This window comes from Pseudoliparis swirei, chromosome 24, assembly GCF_029220125.1.
Source record: "Pseudoliparis swirei isolate HS2019 ecotype Mariana Trench chromosome 24, NWPU_hadal_v1, whole genome shotgun sequence".
Classification (NCBI taxonomy): Eukaryota; Metazoa; Chordata; class Actinopteri; order Perciformes; family Liparidae; genus Pseudoliparis; species Pseudoliparis swirei.
This window is the reverse complement of record NC_079411.1, coordinates 25330113-25355387: the sequence shown is the minus strand read 5'-3', so window position 1 is coordinate 25355387 and position 25275 is coordinate 25330113. Positions and strand designations below refer to the sequence as shown.

The following is a 25275-nucleotide window of genomic DNA, read 5'->3' as shown; positions in this document are numbered from 1 at the left end:
ATCAGTCATTGTTTTCCTAACTTTTTAACCCTCCTGTTGCCTTAGGGTCAATTTGACCCCATTCAATGTTTAACCCTCCTGTTACCTTTACATTTACTGACATATTTTACCCTCGGGGTCAATTTGACCCCAGCAATTAAAACCTCCAGAAAATTATTAGAATTAATATTGTTTCCCAAGTTTAAGTGTGAGGTACTTTATGTTTGTTTGTTGACTACCTAAATAGCTCTTTAAATATATAAAAAAGTTGATATTTCTTATATGTTTGACACAGTGAAAAACAGCCTGGGGTCAAATTGACCCCAAAGAACACCGACGTTAAACATTGAATGGGGTCAAATTGACCCTAAAGGTAACAGGAGGGTTAAGACAAAATGTAACTAATACATTTATATAAATACTTTGAAAGTGTTGCTGGCGGTCAAGAGATCAGCGGTAGCTAATATCAGACTTGGGCCGTCCGTCTTTATCTTTCAATCCTCAAATTTCTATCTTCCAATTTGAGTTTTTTTTAGTACAGAATTACAAATGTGACAGGGAAATCATTGCGGCCGAGGGCGACAGGGTGGAATGCACAGTCACGACGGCAACTCTTTCACGCACGGGCACGCAAGATATGCATCGCTTTTTGAAAAAATGACATCAGCTGATCATTATGATCGAAAAACGACTTTTTCAACCGTCATATTTGTTCTCCGGGTATTTGGGAGTGACAAATTTGTCAAGTAAATATTGAAATGGAATTATTTGATAATCTATCTGCGCAATGTACAAATTATCAGCACAATAAAAATCCTTTAAAATAAGTTATTTAATAAATATTCAATCATATAAAAGTGTGAATTCATGAACTGAATTGTTATATATTCTATATCAAATCAGTCACGGATGGCATTAACACCTTTTTTTCAAACCCAAAATGCCCAAAATATTTCACAGGGGTTGAACAAAAGGTTGAGACCCCCTGATCCAGACCAGAGGAACACTGTCACCGTGTAGGAACCAAACGGCCGGTGTCGACCCGATACTTACTTTCATATTGCCGCTGGAGAAGGAGCTGAAGGAGGGGAGCGCCGCCTGTGTAACTGCCATCAAGCACTTTGATGCCGATCGTCAAGCGGTAGCAACGAAAGTGTAATTCCTCCCTTTTTAAAAACGAACTTTTTATTCTTTACATGACCGTCTTAAACTCAGCTAGCAGGAAGTCAAAGCCCAGCTCACCGGGGCGACTCATCCCGGGTTACAGTCCGCTCCGTGGTACAGGTTTCTTGAAGCTGCCCCCTCTTCTCCATTCCTCGCCCTGCTATCTCGCCCTCTTTTCTGTTGTTTATCTCTGTCAGCTGCAAGTCGAACTGCAAATCTCTCTTTTTCATGTAGGTCTTGACCGTTAGGAGGTGGAGCGTAATCCTGACCTTTCTTTGCATGGCCCCCTTTCTCTTAGTCCATTAAGGTTGTTATATATATATATATATATATATATAAATAAATCACTAAGAAACCGACTATACTATATAAGACATATATATCTCACCTATCATATATATCACTGTCATATATATCTCACCTGAACTCAGTGTCTTCCTGTTCTCTGGGATTCAAAGTATAAAGTAAACCGATGAGCGCCGAGCTGTCGTTTCACCAAGAAATGCATCATTCTATAGATTCAATTCAGTTTCAATTCAGTTTATTTGTATAGCCCAATTTCACAAATTACAAATTTGTCTCGGAGTGCTTTACACCCAAAACCTCAGGAAAAACGAAATAACCCTTCAGGGGGAAAAAAAAAGGAAGAAACCTGGAGGAGATCCCTCCTAGGATGGAGGATCCAATAAGGATGGACAGATGCAATAGATGTAATGTGTACAGAAGGACAGAAATACATTCAATGAAACACATTCAATGAATATGATAGTATCCACGATGACCTTCCACGATCCATCAGGCAGATGGCGGTGGGGAGGAGGAGGGCGGAGTCTCAACAGGACAGTGGCAGGAGACGACCATCCAGGGCAGCGTCTCATAGGGTCCCCATCGTAAAGTCAAAAGGACTTCCGGGAGAAAGCAGAGTTAGTAACGTGTGATTGAGAGATGAAATCATCCTTAAGGAGAGAAAAGAGGAGATAGGTACTCAGTGCATCCTCGCGTCCCAGCTAAGCCTATAGCAGCATATCAAGGGCTGGACCAGGTGAACCTGATTCAGCCTAACTATAAGCTCTGTCAAAGAGTCTTAAGTCTACTCTTAAACGAGGTGACTGTGTCTGCCCGGACTGAAATTGAAGCTGGTTCCAAAAAGAGGAGCTGGATAACTAAGGCTCTGGCTCCCATTCTACTTTTAAGACTCTAGGAACTACAAGTAGTCCCGCATTTAGTGAGCTCTAGTGGGGCAATATGGTCCTTAAGATATGATGGAGCATCACCAATCAAGGCTTTGTAGGTTAAGAAGAAGAATTAAAAGTGATTCTTGATTTTACTGGGAGCCAGTGCAGAGCAGCTAGTGCAGGAGTGATGTGATCTCTTTTCTTAGTTTTAGTGAGAACACGAGCTGCAGCATTCTGGATCAACTGGAGGGACCTAAGAGATTTATTAGAGCAGCCTGCTAATAAGGAGTTGCAGTAATCCAGTCTCGAAGTAACGAACGCGTGAACCAATTTTTCTGTGTCACGATGGAAAATCACAGAGTTATGAGGATTCCGACAATAATTTAGTTTTATTCTAAAGACATTGTAAATAATCACTGTATATCTAGTCCAGAAATTAACACAAAAAAACAATCGTCCCATGTGGGTTTATCATCGGAAGATCTCAAAGTATAAGTGACTTACGGTGAGGCAGCTTTATTTGTAAGGCACCGTTTACACATTTAAATTGATTATTATAAGGAAAGACACAATTAAAAAGAACAGAAGTGCATAAAACACACTTATAACAGAATATAATTAGATAAATAGAATAGGGCAAAATAAAAAATACAATACATAGAAAACAATTGACCAGAATACATAAGTATAGTGCCGTTACAGTTTCCCCCCAAATTCATGTGACATAAATGTCTGCCACCTTTTCACACAGACACGCTGACCTCAAGTAAACCAAACGAGCCAATAAGAGCCCCTCTGAGACAAAACAAGGTCTTAAACTTAATTGTTGATAAAAATAAACCAAAAAGAGTGATATTTGACTTCTAAACAAGAAATGAATAGCAATATAACAAATTTTAAATCATAAATATTTATAAAAACATAAATATAGGATATTGCAATGATTTCTTACAAATAATACAAATATCAAATGTAATATATCATATAGATAAATGAAATAATCATCTAAATGCCAGTACAAAATGCTTAGAAATGCTCGCCCTAAAACTGCAGAGTAGTGCAGGACACTCTTTACGGTATTTTTCATTCACAACTCGGCTATCAGATGTGTGGCCACTATCTAAATGAAGCATGCTTCGGCACAGAGGGCAGACTGTGTTGGTACATGCACATTGAAGTGTGTGCACATTTAATGTAAATATGGTGTATAAACAGATTTAGAATAACATGCCTGATTAGATATTATGTCCCACCACAAATATATCTCAGTGTAATTGTCTACGATATTTCATTCCAAGAGTTTCTTTGACATTTTAACCTCCAAACATGATATATACAAAATATTAGTGAATAATAGTAAACCGATGAGCCGGCAGCTCGTGAACAAACAAACCAACAAGCAATTACAACCTCATCCCCATTGTTGAGCCAATACTTCTATAAGTTTTAACATACACTACCGTTCAAAAGTTTGGGGTCACTGAGAAATGTCTTTATTTTTCAAAGAAAAGCACTGTTTTTTCAATAAAGATAACATTAATCAAAAATACACTCTATACATTGTTAATGTGGTAAATGACTATTCTAGGTGGAAACATCTGGTTTCTAATGAAATATCTCCATAGGTGTATAGAGGCCCATTTCCATCAACTATCACTCCAGTGTTCTAATGGTACATTGTGTTTGCTAATCGCCTTAGAAGACTAATATCTGATTAGAAAACCCTTGCAATTATGTTAGCACAGCTGAAAACAGTTATGCTGGTGATATAAGCTATACAACTGGCCTTCCTTTGAGCTTGAAGTTTAAGAACGAAATTAATACTTCAAATATTAATCATTATTTCTAACCTTGTCAATGTCTTGACGATATTTTCGATTCAATTTTCAATTCATTTGATGAATAAAAGTGAGTTTTCATGGACGGCACGAAATTGTCTGGATGACCCCAAACTTTTGAACGGTAGTGTACATTTTTGTCCTCTTGTCTTCCCAGAGAGGACGTATGGTTCTGACTTCTGAGAAGACCTGTGTGTGAAAGGTGATTATGTTCTTGCTGCTGTTTATCTGGCGACACGGGGCAGCGGCGGGCTGCTGTCTTCTCACAGATAATGGTCTCCTGACTGCTGCTGGTCCCCGATGACGAGCCCACCGCCGCTGATAAAGACTCTCCCTCAGCGCGAAGACGGCACAGGACCTTCCACTATGCAGCCGGAAGGAAAACGTGTGGTGGAAGCCTCTTTTATGGCCTTAAAACGCTTTACACAAGTTCATCCGTAGTTTATTTGTTTGTCTGTGTTTTCACGTTCAAAGCCTGAGACTAACGTGAGACGATGATGTTATCAGAAAGACGAGAAAGTCTCTCGGAGGAGTTTGATAAAGTAAAGGAAGAAGAGATGTAGACATATCCTATGCAATTTAGTATTATTTTATGATTACCAAACCAATATAGGACTTTTTCTGTAATGCAATTAAAAAACACAAATGTCATGCATTCTGAGAATGCTTTTTTTTTTTTTGCATTACACAGAAAAAAAAGAACTCATCACAATATATACCCTAAAATGCTTATACAATTATTTGGAGAACATGAAATAACACATGAAAATAATTGGGATATTTGGTCTTTGCAAACAGAGCCTCCCACAATAAGATGAGGGACTATTTTCTGTAAATTCTATTGAGTCTATTTTAATGTGACCGCCTCTTTTCCATAAACAAAACTCTTTTAAGCTTTTTTTGAGACTCCCTTTTGGGCAGATTCATGTGATACGTATAATGATCCGTGTGGACATTTGTAAAGTAAAGACATTACAGTTGTATTATTAATGTATTTAGTTTTTTAGTTTACACCATTTTTCATATCTTAAGTCATGAGAATGATATAGCTGTGGGCCCTTTTTGTTTGGCAGTGATCTACCTGGTAAAGTCTGGTCCTGGCGTTGTCCATGAAAAAAGTCAGTGTTTTGACAAAAGTTATCATATGGCGTGATTCAAATGATTATAGTATAGTTTGTCTAAAAAAATAATAATATATGATGTCAAAAAAGTCGTCAAATAGTCAAAAGTATATGTCAAAAAAGTCAGAAAAATTGTCCCAAAAAACAAATCGTAAAAATATAGTTATCAGAGTTGAAATCATGTATAACAGCACAGTATGTAAAACATAAATCAATCAGTTTACAGACAGATATTATTTTATCAGAATTATTTTTGACATGCATTTATTACATACATAAGCATTACTTTTTAGGATATACAATACTATGACATTGTTGGTAACATACATTCCATTATTTTTTATGCCATAAATGAAAACAGCTGTGACATTATGGCTGATTAAAGTACACCTCGTGACTCGCTCTCAACCAATCAGAATGCTTGATTTCATCCACCCGTATTATAATATTCATTTGACGACTGCTATGACATTTCTATGACTTAAAATACGGTATTTAACCGCCGCGGCTACGCGAACCGGAAGTAGTTTATCTGGTTCATAATGCGCAACTTCAGCCGGGTGCTTATTAACTTTTATGCGTTGGAAGTATCAACAAAGATGATCTTCAATAAATTTCACGCATTAAAAGCTGCGCCGATGTGTTTTATTTATAGCGCAAGTGTGGTACGTGCGGTCTTCCAACGTGTAACGTAACGGAGTGCGCGAGGGGTTCCCGGAAGTGGCTACTCGGTTGCTATAGCAACTGCAATACGCTGCTGTATAACTTGGGAGTTGAACAGACCGAAATTAGCTCACGGTGTAAGTTTTTACTCAGTGTTTACGAAGTAAGTGTTTACTCAGACCTCTATGGACTCTCTTGTGAGTTCAACATAAAGTTGTAACGTCAATTGAAGTGAACAACAGAGATAACGGTAAAATTAAGCCTGAGAGAATGCTGATAATGTACTTGTGTGTCTCTTGCAGATGGAGGCCTCCTCACAGAGTAAAGATGGCGGAGGACTGTGGAACAAGCCCAGAGCCCCCCAGTACAGCAAGGAAACCCAGGATTTGCTGAGATGTGAGATAATGCACTTGTTGCTATGTTTAGTGTGACCGGTCAGGTGCAACTGGGAAACAAACATACAATATAAGAGTTGATGGTGTGTGTGTGTGTGTATTTCCAGTTAACATACAAATGTGTGTGTACACTTTTTTTGTGTCGGTTAGTGCTTTGAAATATTAATCATTATCTCTCCTGGAGCTCAGCAATGATGAAGCAATCAAGATTTACCAACCGCCAGAGAAAACAGATCAATGAATGTCTAAAGAGTAAGTTTGAGAACATTGGTTGAGAAATTGAGGAATGGTTGTGTTATAATATTGCAGTAACAATTGTGTAATGGATAAAGAGTTTGCCACACATTATTGCAAAGCTCTACATGACATTTCTAGAAATCCAGATATATTATGATTAGAATATAATATGATTATATAGGTGCTCTGGTATTTTCACGTTGTAGTGACATGAAATACAGTATATATATATATATAATTATTTTGTTAACTTTTCTCCAAAGACGGAGCTGCTGTACCACTGACCTTTGACCCCACATCAGCATCCCCCACTAAGCCTAAAACCACCAAATCTGTCCAGAGCTGTCTGCTCTCCAAGCCTCAGAGACGAACCGCCGAAGAGTGTCGCTCTGGAAACAACTACGTCAGAGAGAAGTTCCACCCTGGTCCCTCGAGTGTGTGTTCGGCTTTCATTCGTGTGCATCGACGGGTCTATATTGAAAACAATTTCTCCTTTGTAACTTGTTTTTTTCCACTTTCCCAGGAGACTTAGAGAAAGAGAAGAGGAAGCTTCAGAATATCTTGGCAACGGGAGAAGAGGAGCCAAAAGTTTACCGAAAGGTTCCTGCACGTCCGAACCCAGAGGCGGCGGAGCAGAAAGACCGGTATCAGGAAGGTGCGTCACACGTGGCATGACCCATTACGACCCGAAAACAAGTCCACAATTTGATTGAGTTAAGCGGATTCTATTAATATAAGCCGAAAATAAATTCACCGCCGTGCTACTTTGCTTGACTAAATATATCCAGTGGCCCTTGAACTAGTCTAATATGAACTTGTTTGTCTCTTGTAGTGCTGGAGGAGATACGGGAGAGGAGACAGTTCCTGGCAGATATGTCTTCTCTGGGTCAGGAGAAGCAGTACCTCAGCATCATCAACACTCAGATATCACAGGTAACCAAGCAACGGTTCAAATATCAAGTCTGCACTGCATTAGGCCGTCTTGGGTTTTGAAATATCTTTAAAGAACAGATGTTTTAACTTCACGGATAAGATACCGACTCAGTAATTAATGTATGCCAGGCTGTATTTGAGCATTTAGATTCAGAAATCAGACAAAAATAATCGTAATAAGTCTCTTTGAAAGTTGCACTTACACCTGTGTCGTGTCATGACAGAGGATTCGAGAACTGCAGGTGTTGGACAAGACCCGCAGTCCCCAGAACAAAGCAATCGCATCCGAGAGGAAAGGGGAGACCGCAGAAAAGACGGAGTTGAAGGAGACGGAGGGAAGAGTCACTGGCACCGACTGAACATTTAAAAAGCGACTCACTGGAAATCAGGTGGAAACGACGCAACTTAAAATCCAGATAATGGAAGTGTTAGTGTGATGCGTTCAAAGACAGCAACGAGGTCACAGCTAACTGGTTGCGCTGCACTACAACTATATAAACAGTTATATATAACAATATGAAGACAGAACTGTCATGTAAAGGAACACGAACGGCTTGTATTAAGTTATTTTAATCCACCGTCTTGCAGTGTAGACGCTCTGTCGTAATCCCTTGGTTTCAGCTGGACATCGAGACACAGACTACCATTTAAAATGCAACTGACCCAAAGTAAACATACCGACATACAAACAAATGATGCTTATCCACAGATGTAATTAAATAAATGGCACTCGTACAAACAATATTAACACTTTTTTTAAGGCAAAACACGGTAACACACAGAAAGGCATCGTAAAATATAAATTAATGATTACATAATCAGGGTTTCACCCGATGGTTAAAACTGTTATGAGCTGATGCTGCAGTTATTAAAATACTGTATATCTGCCCTTTTATAATATTCATCATTGCATGTGTGACCTTTAAATATTGATAAACTTTGACATCTCCACTTTAACGCGTTTTTCTTCTTTTTTTGTCTCACACACACGAAAATACAGTTTCTACGTCCATCCATGTCTTAAGATGATTTACATGACAAAAAAAGACACCATCGCAGAAAAACAAATTCAAAAGCGGGAACCCAAAGACGATCATAGCGTAGCAGCTAGGAGAGCTCCGGTCCATCGGGCGTGTCACGGGTAGTTTTTCTGAATTTAAAGCATAGCTCATCTTAATCTTTTTTGTTTTACTTTCACACGTACCACAGGCTGAAGACACACCGGACATGAAGCCCTCGCAGATATCCAGCCGCTAACCTTTGGAAACCGGAATAACACGGGAACAGATTAAAATGTCATAAACTCGTGTTATCAGGGATCGCCGTGCAACGACGAGTTCGTTCAAAGTGAACCGTGGCGTCACGCCTTTGCTGAACCTCGACGCACAACGCGAGGATAGAGACGAACAACACTGGACAAACACGTCGGCTCTTAAAGCAGCCGAGACGTTAAACCGTCTCTTTTGAAAACACACAAAACGGAAGATAGTCACTGAAGGGACTTTTTGGAGAAGCGTCGAGTCCGATGTGGGCATGGAGTGGATTCTGGAAAGAGTTAACGACGGTTAAAGGTGACCTCGTCTTCCCCGTCTGGTGCATCTCGCCTCTTTTTTTACATTCTGCGTCCACGTGGCGCCTTTCTCCGGCAGAAGAGCGACCGCCGGCGTCGCTCCTGTGCTTCTTATTGTCTATTTGGTCTACTGTATGTTAGTTTTATTTTGTTTTCTTCCCAATGAGCATCAAACGGAGGACGTCCGCTTCATCCTACGTGTTGGATGAGTGTCTCCGAGTAACGTGAGAGCGAGGTCGACTCGAGGTCGTCATCATGTTCCTAAAAGGGCTTTTTCGGGTCTTTGTTTACGATAGAGTGTCTGAAATATGAGAGCTCAGGATGGACAGACACGGCCGAAACGAGCGTCCCCTCCCCGACTCGCTTTCCTGAAACGTTCAGAGTCGAAGCTTTCGGAGCGCTCGGAAAGAAAGATGCCGCCTACGCTCCCTCCCCATCGAGAACAATCGAAGAAAGAAAAGGAAGTAGAGAAAGGGCGCCGCGTGGCCGCCGGTCTCCTTCAAAGCGCCTCATCTCCTCTCGGAGGAGAATGCGCTTGTTGCTACGGTGATTTCTCCTTGCGGGGGCTGTGGCTCTTGCCCGGTTCCCCTCTGTGGCTCAGGCGCTTCAGCACCTTGATGGGTTTGAACTTTGCCCCTTTCTTCTTCTTCTTCCGCTGCTGGTCAACCTCCGGATCCTTATGGAAGTCTGACGAGGACGGAAAAATGACATAAATTACTAAAATTACCAAAGTTTCTGAAAACGAAAACATTAAGAAAGTTTAAAAAAGCGGAATACGCCACACATACATACTTCTTATGTTAAATGAACGCTCTTATCTTTAACCCACGACAAATGGAGCCGTCTCTAAATCCTACCTTTCTTCTTCAGCATGGCCTCCATGAGTTTATCCTCCTCTTCTTCCCTGTGACAGAACGACTGTTAAGATTGCTGCTTATTGCAGAATATTACGGAGGAGGAACACAGCAGCGTGGCGTCGATCACCTCTGCCGGTCCTGGTCCATGTTGTTCACGATTTGGTTGCGCTGCTCAATGATGGTAACCAGCTCCGCCATCAGCTGCTGGTCCCGACTCTTGTCCTCCGCCGTCCAGTCTTTCTCTGGAGGAGGACATTTTTTTTAGTAGAATATGGATGTCGGAGGAGGTTACCGACTCAGCCATCGAGCCGGCAGGATTTTCCGTCCACCGCGCGGACAGAACAAAGACTCTCTCTGGTAAAGATCGTGGAGGGGGGGTATGTCTCATGATAAACAGATCTTGGTGCAACCAAAGTCATGTACATACTCTCAAGTCGTTCTGTTCCCCGGACCTGGAGTACCTAATGCTCATGTGTCGACCATTCTGGCTACCGCGGGAGTTTACAGCAGTCACCGTAACTGCTGTGTACATTCCGCCTCAAGCTAACACGGACATAGCGCTGAAGGATCGCTACGGGGCGTGCAGCGAGCAGGAGTCGGCACACCCGAGGCTGCTTTCATTGTGGCGGGGACTTCAACAAAGCGAACCTGAAGAAAGTTCTCCAAGTTCTACCAACACATAAACAGCAACACGAGGGGCGAGCGGATTCTCGACCACTGCTACACTCCCTTCCGGGATGGATACAAAGCCCTCCTCCGCCCACCGTTCGGCAAATCGGACCACCGCTCCATCCAACTACTCCCCGCCTACAGGCAGAGGCTTAAGCAGCAACCAATCGCTGTGAAGGAAGTGCAACGCTGGTCGGACCAATCGGAGTCTATGCTACAGGACTGTTTTGAACGTGCGGACTGGGATATGTTCAGGGTCGCGTCGGACAACAACGTCAGTGAGTACGCGTCCTCAGTCACCGGGTTCATCAAGAAATGCATAGATTCAATTCAATTCAATTCAGTTTATTTGTATAGCCCAATTTCACAAATTACAAATTTGTCTCGGAGTGCTTTACAATCTGTACACATAGACATCCCTGCCCCAAAACCTCACATCGGACCAGGAAAAACTCCCAAATAACCCTTCAGGGGAAAAAGGAAGAAACCTGGAGGAGAGCAACAGAGGAGGATCCCTCTCCTAGGATGGACAGATGCAATAGATGTAATGTGTACAGAAGGACAGATTTAGAGTTTAAATACATTCAATGAATATGACAGAGTGTATGAATAGTTCATAGTAGGCATATTCCACGATGGAGACCTCCACGATCCATCAGGCAGATGGCGGTGGGGAGGAGGAGTGGCGGAGTCTCAACAGGACAGTGGCGTAGTCATGAGCAGGAATTCCACGACCCAGACGATCCATCAGGCAGATAGGATCTATGCCGTCTCATAGGGTCCGATGACCCCATGAGACGAGAAGTCAAAAGGACTCCGGGGAAAGCAGAGAGAGTAACGTGTGATTGAGAGATGAAAATTCATCCTTAAGGAGAGAAAAAGAGGAGATAGGTACTCAGTGCATCCTAAACGTCCCCGGCAGCTATAAGCCTATAGCAGCATATCAAGGGGCTGGACCAGGGCAAACCTGATTCAGCCCTAACTATAAGCTCTGTCAAAGAGGAAGGTCTTAAGTCTACTCTTAACGAGGTGACTGTGTCTGCCTCCCGGACTGAAATTGGAAGCTGGTTCCATAAAAGAGGAGCTTGATAACTAAAGGCTCTGGCTCCCATTCTACTTTTAAGACTCTAGGAACTACAAGTAGTCCCGCATTTAGTGAGCGTAGCTCTCTAGTGGGGCAATATGGTACGACAAGCTCCTTAAGATATGATGGAGCATCACCAATCAAGGCTTTGTAGGTTAAGAGAAGAATTTTAAAAGTGATTCTTGATTTTACTGGGAGCCAGTGCAGAGCAGCTAGTGCAGGAGTGATGTGATCTCTTTTCTTAGTTTTAGTGAGAACACGAGCTGCAGCATTCTGGATCAACTGAAGGGACCTAAGAGATTTATTAGAGCAGCCTGCTAATAAGGAGTTGCAGTAATCCAGTCTCCAAGTAACGAACGTGAACCAATTTTTCTGCATCTTTTGAGACAAGATGTGCCTGATTTTGAAATATTACGTAGATGAAAGAATGCAGTCCTTGAGATTTGCTTTACGTGGGAGTTAAAGGACAAGTCCCGATCAAAGATAACGCCAAGATTCTTTACAGTGGTGTTGGATGCCAGGGCAATGCCGTCTACAGAATCCACATCACCAGATAATTGATCTCTGAGGTGCTCAGGGCCGATTAAAATTACTTGGTTTTGTCTGAGTTTAACATCAAGAAGTTGCAGGTCATCCATGTTTTATGTCTTTAAGACATGCTTGAATTTTACAGAGTTGGTTGCTCTCCTCTGGTTTTATCGAGAAATATAGTTGAGTGTCATCTGCATAACAATGAAAGTCTATGGAGTGTTTCCTGATAATATTGCCCAAAGGAAGCATGTATAAGGTAAATAAAATTGGTCCAAGCACAGAACCTTGTGGAACTCCGTGATTAACGTTGGTGGTTATCGGCGTCATCGTTTACAAATACAAACTGAGATCGATCTGATAAATAGGATTTAAACCAAATTAGTGCCGTGCCTGAAATGCCAATCGACTGCTCCAGTCTCTGTAACAGGATGTCATGGTCAATGGTGTCGAATGCAGCACTAAGGTCTAACAAGACCAGGACAGAGAGAGTCCTTTATCTGCTGCCATTAAGAGGTCATTTGTAATTTTCACCAGTGCCGTCTCGGTGCTGTGGTGTTTTCTAAATCCTGATTGAAATTTCTCAAATAAACTATTATGATGTAGAAAGTCGCACAACTGATTTGCGACCACTTTCTCAAGGATCTTGGAGAGGAAGGGAGGTTAGAGATCGGTCTGTAGTTAGCCAATACCTCTGGATCCAGAGTGGGCTTCTTCAGGAGAGGTTTAATAACAGCCACCTTGAAGGAGTGTGGTACGTGGCCTGTTAGCAGAGACACATTGATAATATCTAATAGAGAGCCGCCAATTAAAGGCAAAACGTCTTTAAGCAGCCTCGTCGGGATGGGGTCCAAGAGACAGGTAGGCGTGTTCAAGTAGAAACCGTTGAAAATAATTGGTCACGGTTGATAGGAGAAAATCCTCAAATATACACCAGGGCATACAGCGGTTTCCAAGGCCATTCCACTTGAGGACAGATTGGCACTGGTTATGGGCAAGAGATTATTAATCTTGTCCCTAATAGTTAAAATCTTTTCATTAAAGAAGTTCATAAAGTCATTACCACTAAGGTTTATAGGAATGCTCGGCTCCACAGAGCTGTGACTCTCTGTCAGCCTGGCTACAGTGCTGAAGAGAAACCTGGGGTTGTTTTTATTTTTCTATTATTGATGAGTAATAGGCTGCTCTGGCATTACGGAGGGCCTTCTTATATGTTTTAAGACTATCTCGCCAAACTAAGCGGGATTCTTGAGATTAGTTGAACGCCATATGCGTTCAAGCTTTCGTGACGTTGCTTCAGTTTGCGGGTCTGAGGGTTATACCAGGAGCAAACCTCCTCTTCCTCACTGTCTTCTTCTTCAGAGGGCTATCGAGTCCAGTGTCATTCTCAGAGAGCCTATGGCACTGTCAACAAGATGATCAATCTGGGACGGACTAAAGTTAGACCAGGAGTCCTCTGTTATATTGAGACGTGGTATCGAATCAAATACAGAAGGAATCGCTTCTTTAAATTTAGCTACAGCACTATCAGTTAGACATCTAGTGTAGAAACTTTTGACTAACGGAGTACACTCCGGTAGTATAAATTCAAAAGTTATGAGGTTGTGGTCTGACAGAAGAGGATTCTGTGGGAAGACGTTCAAATGCTCAATGTCAACGCCATAAGTAAGAACAAGATCAAGCGTGTGGCCAAAGCTGTGAGTGGGTTTCTGTACTCTCTGACAGAAGCCAATCGAGTCCAACAAGGAGATGAATGCAGCACTAAGGCAATCATTATCAACATCCACATGGATATTAAAATCTCCAACAATAATAACTTTATCGGTTTTAAGAACCAAACTTGATATAAATTCTGAGAATTCAGATATAAACTCTGAATATGGACCTGGTGGGCGGTACAGAATCACAAATCGAATTGGCTGTAGTGTTTTCCAGGTTGGATGTGAAAGACTAAGAACAAGGCTTTCAAATGAGGTGTAGTGTAATTTTGGTTTAGGATTAATTAATAGGCTCGATTCAAAGATGGCTGCTACTCCACCTCCTCGACCGGTGCCTCGAGGAATGTGAGTATTAATATGACTTGGAGGAGTCGATTCATTCAGGCAGACATATTCTTCATGGCTCAGCCAGGTTTCAGTTAGGCAACATAAATCAATGTGATTATCTGATATTAAATCATTCAGTAACACAGCTTTAGATGACAGAGATCGAATATTTAGGAGACCACATTTAATAGACCTATTTTGTTGCACTGCTGAAATAATTGTGTTAACTTGTATAAGGTTATTGTGTACGACTCCTCTTCTGCTTACTTTTGATTTATTTAATTGAAGTGGCCGTGGGACAGACACAGTCTCTACTCTAAAGTCAAGGGTGGGTAACTGCTTGAATGGAAGAGCAGAGAAGGGTGTTAAACTACAACTCTGCTCCCGGTTCCTGATCTGAACCCTGGGTTGTCATAGATTAAGTCCGGTGATCAACTTGGTCATATTCGCAGAAATGAGACGCTCCGTCCAACGTGGGATGAATGCCGTCTCTCCTCATCAGATCAGGTTTTCCCCAGAAAGTCTTCCAGTTGTCTACGTAGCCCACATTATTCGCTGGGCACCACCTCGACAGCCAGCGGTTGAAAGACGACATTCGGCTATACAATTCGTCTGTCTGCAAATTTGGGAGAGGGCCAGAGAAAATTACGGTGTCCGACAACGTCTTGGCATAAGCACACACCGATTCCACATTAATTTTAGTGAGTTCGGAGCGGCGGGCTCGGGCGTCATTACCACCGGCGTGTATTACAATCTGACTGTATCTCCGCTTATCCTTAGCCAGCAGCTTCAAACAAGACTCCACGTCGCCCGCTCTGGCCCCCGGGAGGCACACGACGGTAGTCCGCGGCTTCGCTATTTTCACGTTCCTGACTATCGAGCTCCCGATAACCAGGATGTGCTCCTCAGCGGGTGTGTCGCTGAGCAGGGAAAACCGGTTCGAAACGTGAAGTGGTTGGTGCACAGCGGGCTTCTGTGTAGACTTACGACTCCTGCGAACAGTTACCCAACCATCCGGCTGCACGGTTACCGCCGGGGCACAGCTAACAGCTGACTGTAGCTCCGCGCCGGCTACGGGAGAGGGCGGGCTAACTAGCATAGCTGTCTGAGCTTCGATAGCGCGGAGCCGTGCATCTAACCCACTTAGACCTGCCTCCAACCTAGCAAATAAACTACACTTGTTGCATGTATCGTTATCATTAAGGGAGGCAGGGGGATAACTATACATGAGACACACTGAGCAAGAGGGAGCGGGAGGGAGAGAAGAAGAAGTCATGCTCGCTGTTGAGCTGGCAACCAAAGCTTACCGGAAGAGTGAGATGATGCGTTCAGGAGCAGCTGGGAAAAAAAAAAAGTAGGTTCGGATTTATCCCAACCAGAAACCGTGGATAAATGGCGATGTTCGCGCTGCACTCCGCACGCGTAACACCGCCTTTGACTCCGGGAATATGGCGGAATACAAAAGAGCCCGCTACGACCTCCGTAAGACCATCGGCTCTGCCAAGCGGGAGTTCAGGAACAAGGTGGAGGAAAAGCTCAAGAGCCATGACGTGAGAGGTGTGTGGAAGGGGCTACAGACAATCACGGACTTCAGAGGGAGAACCAGCGGTGAAGAGAACTCCTCTACCTCCCTCCCAGGCGAGCTAAATACATTCTTTGCTCGGTTCGACGTGACGGCAGCCCGCCAAGGCAGCGCCGCCCGAGGAGACCAGCCTGCTGATCATCTCAGAGGCTGACGTGCGCAGAGCCTTCAAGCGGGTGGACATCCGGAAGGCGGCAGGTCCCGACCACATCCCGGGCGCGCCCTCAGAGCATGTGCAGACCAGTTGGCAGGAGTCTTCGCAGACATCTTCAACCTCTCCCTGTCCCAGGCTGTTGTTCCTGAGAGCTTCAAGATGTCCACCATTGTGCCTGTCCCCAAACACCCCAAGGTAACCTGCCTGAATGACTGGAGACCCGTAGCCCTCACCTCGATTGTCAGTAAATGCTTGAGAGGTTGGTCAAGGACTTCATTTGTTCCATGTTGCCTGCCACGCTGGACCCATGGCAATTTGCATATCGTCAAAACAGATCCACCGACGACGCATTGCCATGGCACTTCACACCGCCCTTTCCCACCTGGAGGAGGAACTGTTGTGTGCGAATGCTGGTTGTGGACTACAGCTCAGCGTTCAACACTATTGTTCCCGCCAAGCTCGACACCAAGCTCAGAGGTCTAGGCCTGCACTCTACCATGTGCAGCTGGATACTGGACTTCCTGTCGGGCCGCCAGGTGGTGAGGATGGGCAGTACCACCTCAGAGCCGCTGACCCTCAACACGGGAGCCCCTCAGGGATGCGTGTTGAGCCCTCTCCTCTACTGCCTGTACACCCACAACTGCACGGCCATGCACAGCTCCAACGTCATCATCAAGTTTGCTGACGACACAACAGTGTTGGGGCTGATCACCGGCGGCGACGAGACAGCCTACAGGGAGGAGGTTGGATCACTGGTACAGTGGTGCCAGGAGAACAGCCTCGTCCTCAACGTCAAGAAGACCAAGGAGCTGATCGTGGACTACAGGAAGCGGAGAGGAGTGCACACCCCCATCTCCATAGACGGAGTTGCAGTAGAGAGGGTCAGCAGCTTCAAGTTCCTCGGCGTGCACATCTCCGAGGACTTCACATGGTCCACGCACACCACTCACGTGGTGAAAAGGGCCCAACAACGCCTGTATTTCCTTAGGCGACTGAGGAAATTCAACATGGCCCCGCATCCTCAGAACATTCTACACCAGTACCATCGAGAGTGTTCTGACAGGTTGCATCACCGTCTGGTACGGAACTGCACCGCCCTGGGCGTAGGGCACTACAGAGGGTGGTGCGGTCGGCACAGTACATCGTTGGAGGTGAGCTTCCCTCCATCCTGGACATATACACCAAGCGGTGCGTGGCCAGGGCCAAACGGATGATGAAAGACAATAACCACCCCGGCCACAAACTGTTCACCCTTCTACCGTCAGGCAGGCGATACCGCAGTATCAAGTGCCGCACAAACAGACTGAGGACAGCTTCTTCAGTCAGGCCATCAGGCTGCTGAACAAGGACTGAGACCCTCATTAACACTACACACTAGAACATATTCTGTGAATATCTATGGCCATGGTGTATATTTTATTACATTGTTTATATATATATTGTATGTATATACATATATATATATATATAGTCTCAAAAAAGTGTATATTTTATTACATTGTTTTATATATATATATTGTCATGATGTATATTCTATTACATTGTTTTATATATATATTGTTAATACTTTCTTCTTTTTTGTGTGTGGATATTGTATAGTTTATTCTCATTCTTATTCTTTTTTTTAGTCTGCTACTGCTGTCGGGTGTTTTGCACATAAGAATTTCACGAACCGATTATACTTGTATAAAAGGGGATGTGACAATAAAAACTTGAAACTTGGATGTGTGGCGGTGGCCGTGATTGGCTTCGTAACACGAGTCGAGCGTTTAATGCTCGTCCGTGCGGCGGACACTGGGTCCGACTACGTTTTCTTAGCACGACGGGGCAGAACACACACCTGGCAGGGTTCTTACACATTTTGATCAATGGATTTCCAGGACTTTTCACCAAATTTCCATGACCAAACTGAAGTCTCGGTATAAACATGAACATTTTTGAAAATGTTGCGTATTGAGAGCGTATGCCGGCTTTTATTTTGAGCGTCTTTCTTTAAAAACATATTAATTATTTCAAACTCGGCGTGAATGAACATGTGATTATAACACATTTCCATGACTTTTCCAAAACTTTTATGATTTAAGTTTGTTCCATGACTTTTCCAGGCCTGGAAATGACCATTTTAAAATTCCATGACTTTTCCAGGTTTTCCATGACCGTACGAACCCTGACCTGGCTTGTTGAGGAGACACCTCAGCTCGTACTCCACGTCGGTTTGCCTCTCTTCCAGGTTCTGCTGCTTCGCCCTGCAGTGAGCAGCATTTTAGTTTCATGTGATTATACACTAGTGAAAACAAAGTTATAAATATTATAGTCAGTTTCTGCCAACAAATACCCCGACATGTGACACACGGGGCTTTTATAGTGAAGTAAAAACAACCAATCGGCATTGATTCTGCCTTGTGGCCCGTTGCTGCCGTCTCATACGTACGTGTAGACCAGCTCGGCCTCCCGTCGTACCAACAGATGTTTCTCATGGATGAGAGTGAACCAGTCCACCAGCAGGTGCTCCTCATCCTCATCTGGAAACAGAGAAGAGGAACACACAGCTATATGGGTACATGTTCATGTAGTGTTATTGCCTTCCCCCTATTTAGGAGATCATTTGTTTTTTATAATACTTTTGCGAGCTGTTCAAGCCACAGCCTCATTTTAGTAGTTTTACATTTCTTTAGTATAGGGAACGGCATCATTTCCAACATGTAACTGGCCTTCAACGGATTCAACTTGTTCTCAAGAAACTACAAACGCCATGTGTTACCGTTGGGGTTGTCTCGGAGCTTCTTCTCCAGCTGCACTCCCTTCTGCTCCAGCTCATCCAGCTGCTTCTGCAGCTGGCCCATCTCCACATGGATGTCCTCCACTGGGATGTACTGGTCCGATTGCACCTGCGTGGATGTTTAGACAAGGCGGATCGATTGAGAACCTCTTCGTGAGTAGACTTCATTTATTTTATTTTATCATGACAGAGCACATTCAGTTTATGTTGTCTTTAGTTTTACCTTGCGTTTGATGAGAGGGAAGCCGTGGCCGGGGGCCGGGGGCCTGGCCGGACGGGGGCCTGTTGGTGGTTTGGTTTTGGATTTAGCCGGGGAGGGAGACGCTTTCCTGTTGAACGGGTTCTCTTTACAGGTCCGCTACAACGAGAGGTAAAGTTGGAACATATTGTGCAAAGTTGATTGCTTTTCTGTCGCTATATTTGGAGGCGGACCTATTACCTTATTGTGTGTTTGCGAGGCCAATGGACTGGGGGTCGTTGAGGGTCGTGGTGGAGGGTCGAGGGTCCCTTTGGTCCCAAAGCTGCGGCTGGGCTGTGGGGTAGCCGGAGCCGAGCTGGCACTCGATGGCATGGGAGAAGGGGCGGGGCTTAGAGAAGGATGAGGCAGGCGCTCGGCCGAGGAGGAGGAAGGAGACGGCGCGGAGTCGCACGGGGAACAGATGGAAGGCTCCGAGACGCTTTTGGTGAAGGCGTGTTGTTCCTTGTCGCCGCCGGCCAAATGGGGATGGGAGGAGCCGGGGGACAGACTCTCTGTGCTGAGAGCTGGAGAGGGAGAGCAAGAGGAGGGCTGAGAGTGAGAGAGAACTGGAGAGGAAGGACAGTTTAGTAAAAAAGAAAAGAAATTTAAACAGGAATCAAAAAAAGTTGAGACCGAGAAATAGAGGGAATGGGGAAAAGAAGAACAAAAACAATGAACATCTATAGACAACTTCCCACCCTGTCTTTTAAAAAACATGTTTTAACTCATCGTCATCGTCCTAGCTCAACTGTGCTGAAGAAGTGCCAACGTACAATTTAAACGTGAACCTGACAAGAAGGATATGTTAAGGATTTAGAGTATTTAAACTGTACATCTATGTTAAAAACTGTGTTTTGTCTCAGTTACGAAATGTAAAAAAGATCAATTTAAGGTTAACAAGCTCTTGGCAGGCGTCACATTAAGCACTTGTTCCTAACATGAGGACATGTCGGTGAGGAAGGACTATGGTGAGGATAAGGGATTTAATCCAGATTAAAGAATGTTTTTTAACGTTTGTCTATTTACATTAAATATACACTTTTATTAATCCCCAAGGGGAAATTAGTTCTCTGCATTTAACCCATCCTTAGTTATTAAGGAGCAGTGGGCTGCGGTGAAGCGCCCGGGAAGCAACTGGGGGTTCAGTGCCTTGCTCAAGGACACTTCGACTTGCAGCTAATGGGGAGAGCGGGGATCGAACCCACGACCTTGCGGTTGAAGGACGGCCCTCTTACCCCACTGAGCTAAATGAACTGTAAGATGGTTTGAAATTAGCCAAACTTCTCACATGAAAACAAATACTGCTCTTCATAAACATGCAGAGTGAGGAACTCCAACACGAACAAAAGCATCTCCACAAAGTACAGACTAGCTGGTGAGATGACGATAAATGGAACTCAAATTAAATGTATCGCGTCGTTTCTGTACAAAATGACACTTGGCCAGGTGGATGAACACAAAGGGAGCGCCGCTGCTGACCAAACTGACCGTGGCGACCCGGCGGCGGCTGCGGGGCGCGAGGTGCCGGCCGCTTCTTGCTCGCGCTCCCGGGGCTCTCGGAGCGGGACGAGCTCCCGCCACTAGGGGGCGCGTCCGCACCCGTTGCATCGGCCGCCTGAGTGATGCTGTACCACGGGTGACTGGCCACGACCGTGGGCGGAATTGCACTTTCTCCGCCGCCCTCTTCTTCCGCCACCTCGCCATTATCGTCTTCGTCGTCGTCGTCGAATGGGTTGGCGGGCGCGGGAGGCGTGCTGGGTTTGGAGCCGCCCGCTTTGAGAGAGGACAGAGAGCCGGTATTGGGACGGGTTGCCAGTCCTGCCGGAGGACGGGGAGGGGCTTTCTTCTTCTTGGGGTCCGATTGGACCAGGGCAAGCCAAGGGGGGTCTTTGGGTTTATGGGCACCACTTGACAGGCTGGACAGTGAGATGCACACATAGGGATGGAGGGGGGGGGGGGGACAAAATAAGCTCAAGCATGGAGGGTCAAGAAAGCACATTCTACAACATGGTGCAATTCAAAACTGAGACAGAGAAAGACAATGAAGATATATTTTTAAAAAAGGTCAATGAAATGGCGGTAATGGATGGAAAAGTGTAATTCAAGGGGAGTTCAGCTACCTTCCAGGAGACCGTGATCTTTCTCGAGGTTTGGGAGGAATCGGAGGCTTCTGGTGTTCACCTGTGATTTCAAGACAAACGTGAGGATGAACATCGACGGATCCGTTCACGCTTCATGTAACAATCATTTCTGTATTCACACAGTGAGCACGCACCCACTGGGAGGCCGTCTGCCGCGCGGGGCAACCGGACCCGAGGGGCAGGGCGAGGAGGAGGGGTGGGCTCAGCGACGCGGCGAGGCGCCGGCACCGGCCGACCGGCCACGTCGTTATGACGGAGCGGCGTGGAAGGGAGGTCCCCATTGATCGTTAATTTGGCTGGTGTTTTAGCATCTTCCTCTCGCTCCACCTCTTCGTCATCGCTCTCATCAAAAGGGTTGGGAGGAGAAGAAGAACGAGGCGTCGCCTCTTCCTCTCCACCGCCATCCATCACTTTTGCCTTTTCCAAAGAGTCCGCTGCGTGTGTCGTTACAGCAGTGATGGGGGCGGAGTCATTAGTGGGCGTGTCAGTTTCATGTGTTTGGCTCGCCGGAGGAGGAGGAGGAGTCTTCGCTCGGTCCCTCTCGGAGGGCGAGGTGTGAGGAATTGTGCTGCGACCAATCCTGGCAGACTGACCCACCACTGGTTTCTTACTAATATCCGGCCGGCCGTTCTGATTGGCTAACGCGTGCCTTGCGAGGTGATGCGTACAGACCAAGGCCCCGGAGCTGGTTCCCAATTTGTAGGATCCGGGAAGCAGAGTGCTGTGACACTCTGTGCACCTGAGACCACAACGACACAGAACACAGATCTTTAACTCGCATAAGGATTGTTGAGATATACAGTAAAATAAATTATTGTCATGAGCACAAATGTGTCAAAAATAATAACTAATTTATTCCATTTTAAGTTATAATCCTTTAGTTTTTCTTAGAATGTACACACACACACGTATCAAAATAATAACTAATTTATTCTTTTAAGTTATAATCCTTTAGTTTTTCTTAGAATGTACACACACACACACACACAAATGTGTCAAAATAATAACTAATTTATTCCATTTTAAGTTATAATCCTTTAGTTTTTCTTAGAATGTACACACACACACGTGTCAAAATAATAACTAATTTATTCTTTTAAGTTATAATCCTTTAGTTTTTCTTAGAATGTACACACACACACACACAAATGTGTCAAAATAATAACTAATTTATTCCTTTTTAAATTATAATCCTTTAGTTTTTCTTAGAATGTACTGTCTCTCACACACACACGTGTCAAAATAATAACTAATTTATTCCTTTTTAAGTTATAATCCTTTCATTTTTCTTAGAATGTACACACACACACGTGTCAAAATAATAACTAATTTATTCTTTTAAGTTATAATCCTTTAGTTTTTCTTAGAATGTACACACACACACAAATGTGTCAAAATAATAACTAATTTATTCCTTTTTAAGTTATAATCCTTTCGTTTTTCTTAGAATGTACTGTCTGTCACACACTCACACACACACACCTGAAGCAGCTGCGATGATAGAGTTTGCCGTCCACCAGAAACCTCTGCACCAGGTGGACGTGTTTCTGGCAGGCGGCGCAGGTGCTGCTGAGTTTGCTGCGCTTGACCGCCGCCGCATCCGCTTCTCCGTCCGTCTGCGCAGACGTCTGGCTCGGCTGGTGCAGGCGGCCGGGGACGTTGTTCGCGGGGAGAGGGGGAGACGTGAGGGGAAGCGGGGAGGATGAGAGTAATGGCGGACGGGGGAGATCACACATGGAGTCAGGATTTGAGGATGTTTGTTTAGCTACGCTAAATCCTGAGAGACGACTTCTGCTCATCGGTTCATGTGGCTGAACTTAGTTTTCAGTTCAACACATATTTTGATTAATAGAAAAATGTGTGTCATTTGTAAGTTTAGATGAGTAACAATCCAAACAGCTTGGGTTATGCTTCTGGGAGTCACTTTTTGAAGATATATTGTTTTTAGGCTTTTCTTTGTTTACTTATTATATTGTGTTAAATAAAAAGGGGGTTAGCGGCAGCGGATTGCAACACTCGGCACACGGTGTTAGGATAGTGCTACTGTGAGTATTGAAGAAGAAAAAAAAGACTTAAAAAGGATCCAACTGTTTTTGTTTTTACCTCCTAGCCCACCGCCCACCCACATCCTACTGCCTAGGCTCAGGACCACAGAGTGGAGGGCGGATCAGATGGAATGAGGAAGAAGAGGAGGGAGTGGAATGGATTTCCATCTGAAGGGGAGGGGGGGGGAAGGTTGCCAGTACATGGAAATGTGGCGATGTAGGAAAGAGGTTGAAGGTATGCGAAAGAAAAGAAAGACAGGATACAGAGGCTATCTTTGTCCACTCTACCGCCGCTGCTTAGCTCTTGCTCTGCTGTGCAATACAAAGCCCACACAAGGAAATTGTAATTATAAAATACTTATGTGCAATGGCAGGATGGGATTTGTATTGTACAGAGAGTATGACTATTTAATATCCCCAAATAGCACATGCAGAATTAAAAATACACACGTGTGTCTGCGGTTTAAGTGTTTAAGTAATATCCGGACCTTCAGAGGACACCATGAAGAAAATAACTGTGTTAACATGCAGCTCCAGAAGAGTATCATGCAGACAGAATGTAGTCCAGTGATGCAGATTTTTTAAAAAGGTATGAGAGTCCTAGATTAAAGGTAAAAGTCAGTAACGGTGATTCCGGTTCCGAGTCTCGTTCTTACCTCGGACTCAGACGCTTTGTCCTCCAAAGGTGTCGACGGCCTCTTCGGAGCCGGCTCGATACGATCAACAGAACTCAGCCTTTTCATGCAAGGGGGGTTTGCTGAAGAAAAGGAAGTCATCAGTTAATGATAAATTACACGTTGTTGTTACACACAATAGTTATTTAGTTTTTATGGCTCATGGGAATGAAAAAGAAAAACACTAAATGCAGATTTTCCACGAGGCAAAATCATCAAATCTGTGAAATATATGGTAAAAATTGTATCACGGTGTGTCTTTTACACGCACAGTGCTCGAGGTGAAATCCAGATGAACAGACTGTACTGACCTTGAGACTTGTTGAAGAAGTTGTAGTACTGGGAGACGTACGTGATGATGCTGAGCCGGTCCGGCACTTTCATGGACACCATGTCTTCTGGGTCCAACAGGGCCGGGATCCCCAGCTGCGTCTCTGCCACGTCAAAGGCCTACGCCGGAGCAAAGACCGACGAGGGGGATTATCACGAGGAACAGTATGCAGTGTGTCTAAATGCATGCATACAATAAATAACCACCATCGTAATTATGTCTGCCATGTATAGCCGAATACAGAGATTTGTGAACCAACTTGCTTTTAGGAGGAAAAAAACCGACTAAGCACAACTCAAAAAAACGTGATATATTTAAACTCATTGTGGCATTTTGCTCTGATTTCCCTCTGAGTTTTGGGATTATTTCTGTGGCATAAAGCTAATATAAACTGTTTAGAGTGAGGTAGGTGCATCACCCTCATAACTGGCACCGTGTTTATGGAAAGACACACTGCTGTAGAGCTTTAAATATACCTCTTCAATGCTTTGAGCCTAAACAAAGTTCCATTTACCTTCACTGTGCGGGAGAAAGCTCAGAGACTGACACGCCAAACCTCTGATAATAAAACAACACAATCTGCATCGCTTGATGCCATAAAAGTTGTTCAGCAAGTCGAGTTTCTGCTTGCCTTTAAAATGTTTCTCTCAAACTGAACGCTTGGTCTGGGTGTCTATCCAGTTGTGTTGCGTCTCAATTTTAAACATGCAGAGACTGAGACATAGAATAATGTCTGTGTTGCGTGCGTCTAGAAAAGAAACCGACTGGATGACCCGAGTAACATCACTGCTGCCAAAACATCAGTCATTCGCTGATAATGTACCGCTTGGTTCTTTGAGGATAATCATCGGTCTAATGAAAAATTCCACAGAGGAAATGAGAGGGGGGTGAAGTTACATAACAACAGTGATACAATCGTTGGCAGTCACACAACAGTGAAATAATACAGCCACCAAACGCTAAACACAGGCTCAGGCGTAGAATCTGTCTCTATTCAATCATTTTCTGCCTTCATAAACCCCCCGTAGACCTAGATTTAACCTAAATATGGGCTATACGGGTGATGTGAGCGT

The 25275-nt window shown here is 44.2% G+C and overlaps 3 protein-coding genes across 9 annotated transcripts in view; 1 reads left to right on the top strand and 2 right to left on the bottom strand.

Annotated features, from left to right (window-relative positions):
- The window catches only part of klf1 (Kruppel like factor 1 (erythroid)), a 4437-nt gene extending 2982 nt beyond the window's left edge, over window positions 1-1455 (bottom strand). Inside the window, exon 1 of the mRNA XM_056410437.1 lies at window positions 1033-1455. Coding sequence (XP_056266412.1) covers window positions 1033-1092 — 60 coding nt within the window. The 5' untranslated portion in view covers window positions 1093-1455. The remainder of the gene's footprint in view (window positions 1-1032) is intronic.
- The window catches only part of c24h22orf23 (chromosome 24 C22orf23 homolog), an 18436-nt gene extending 9974 nt beyond the window's left edge, over window positions 1-8462 (top strand). Inside the window, exons 3-9 of one of the 4 annotated variants that reach the window (XM_056410440.1) lie at window positions 4314-4358; window positions 6243-6336; window positions 6525-6587; window positions 6836-7006; window positions 7096-7227; window positions 7405-7505; window positions 7730-8462. In XM_056410440.1, the coding sequence (XP_056266415.1) occupies window positions 6243-6336; window positions 6525-6587; window positions 6836-7006; window positions 7096-7227; window positions 7405-7505; window positions 7730-7864 (696 nt within the window). In that variant the 5' untranslated portion in view covers window positions 4314-4358 and the 3' untranslated portion in view covers window positions 7865-8462. Of the gene's footprint in view, window positions 1-4225; window positions 4359-4915; window positions 6337-6524; window positions 6588-6835; window positions 7007-7095; window positions 7228-7404; window positions 7506-7729 lie in introns of those variants that run through there. The other 3 variants (XM_056410438.1, XM_056410441.1, XM_056410442.1) reach the window with 3 other exon arrangements.
- The window catches only part of micall1a (MICAL-like 1a), a 23736-nt gene continuing 6708 nt past the window's right edge, over window positions 8248-25275 (bottom strand). For 3 of the 4 annotated variants that reach the window (XM_056410431.1, XM_056410432.1, XM_056410434.1), the window contains 14 exons: window positions 24183-24321; window positions 23854-23954; window positions 22635-22789; window positions 21287-21891; window positions 21132-21192; window positions 20500-20927; window positions 19213-19577; window positions 18997-19131; window positions 18756-18882; window positions 18426-18516; window positions 18167-18240; window positions 10060-10174; window positions 9933-9979; window positions 8248-9762 (listed from right to left, as the gene is read on the bottom strand). In XM_056410431.1, coding sequence (XP_056266406.1) covers window positions 9617-9762; window positions 9933-9979; window positions 10060-10174; window positions 18167-18240; window positions 18426-18516; window positions 18756-18882; window positions 18997-19131; window positions 19213-19577; window positions 20500-20927; window positions 21132-21192; window positions 21287-21891; window positions 22635-22789; window positions 23854-23954; window positions 24183-24321 — 2589 coding nt within the window. In that variant the 3' untranslated portion in view covers window positions 8248-9616. The remainder of the gene's footprint in view (window positions 9763-9932; window positions 9980-10059; window positions 10175-18166; window positions 18241-18425; window positions 18517-18755; window positions 18883-18996; window positions 19132-19212; window positions 19578-20499; window positions 20928-21131; window positions 21193-21286; window positions 21892-22634; window positions 22790-23853; window positions 23955-24182; window positions 24322-25275) is intronic. The other variant, XM_056410433.1, reaches the window with a different exon arrangement.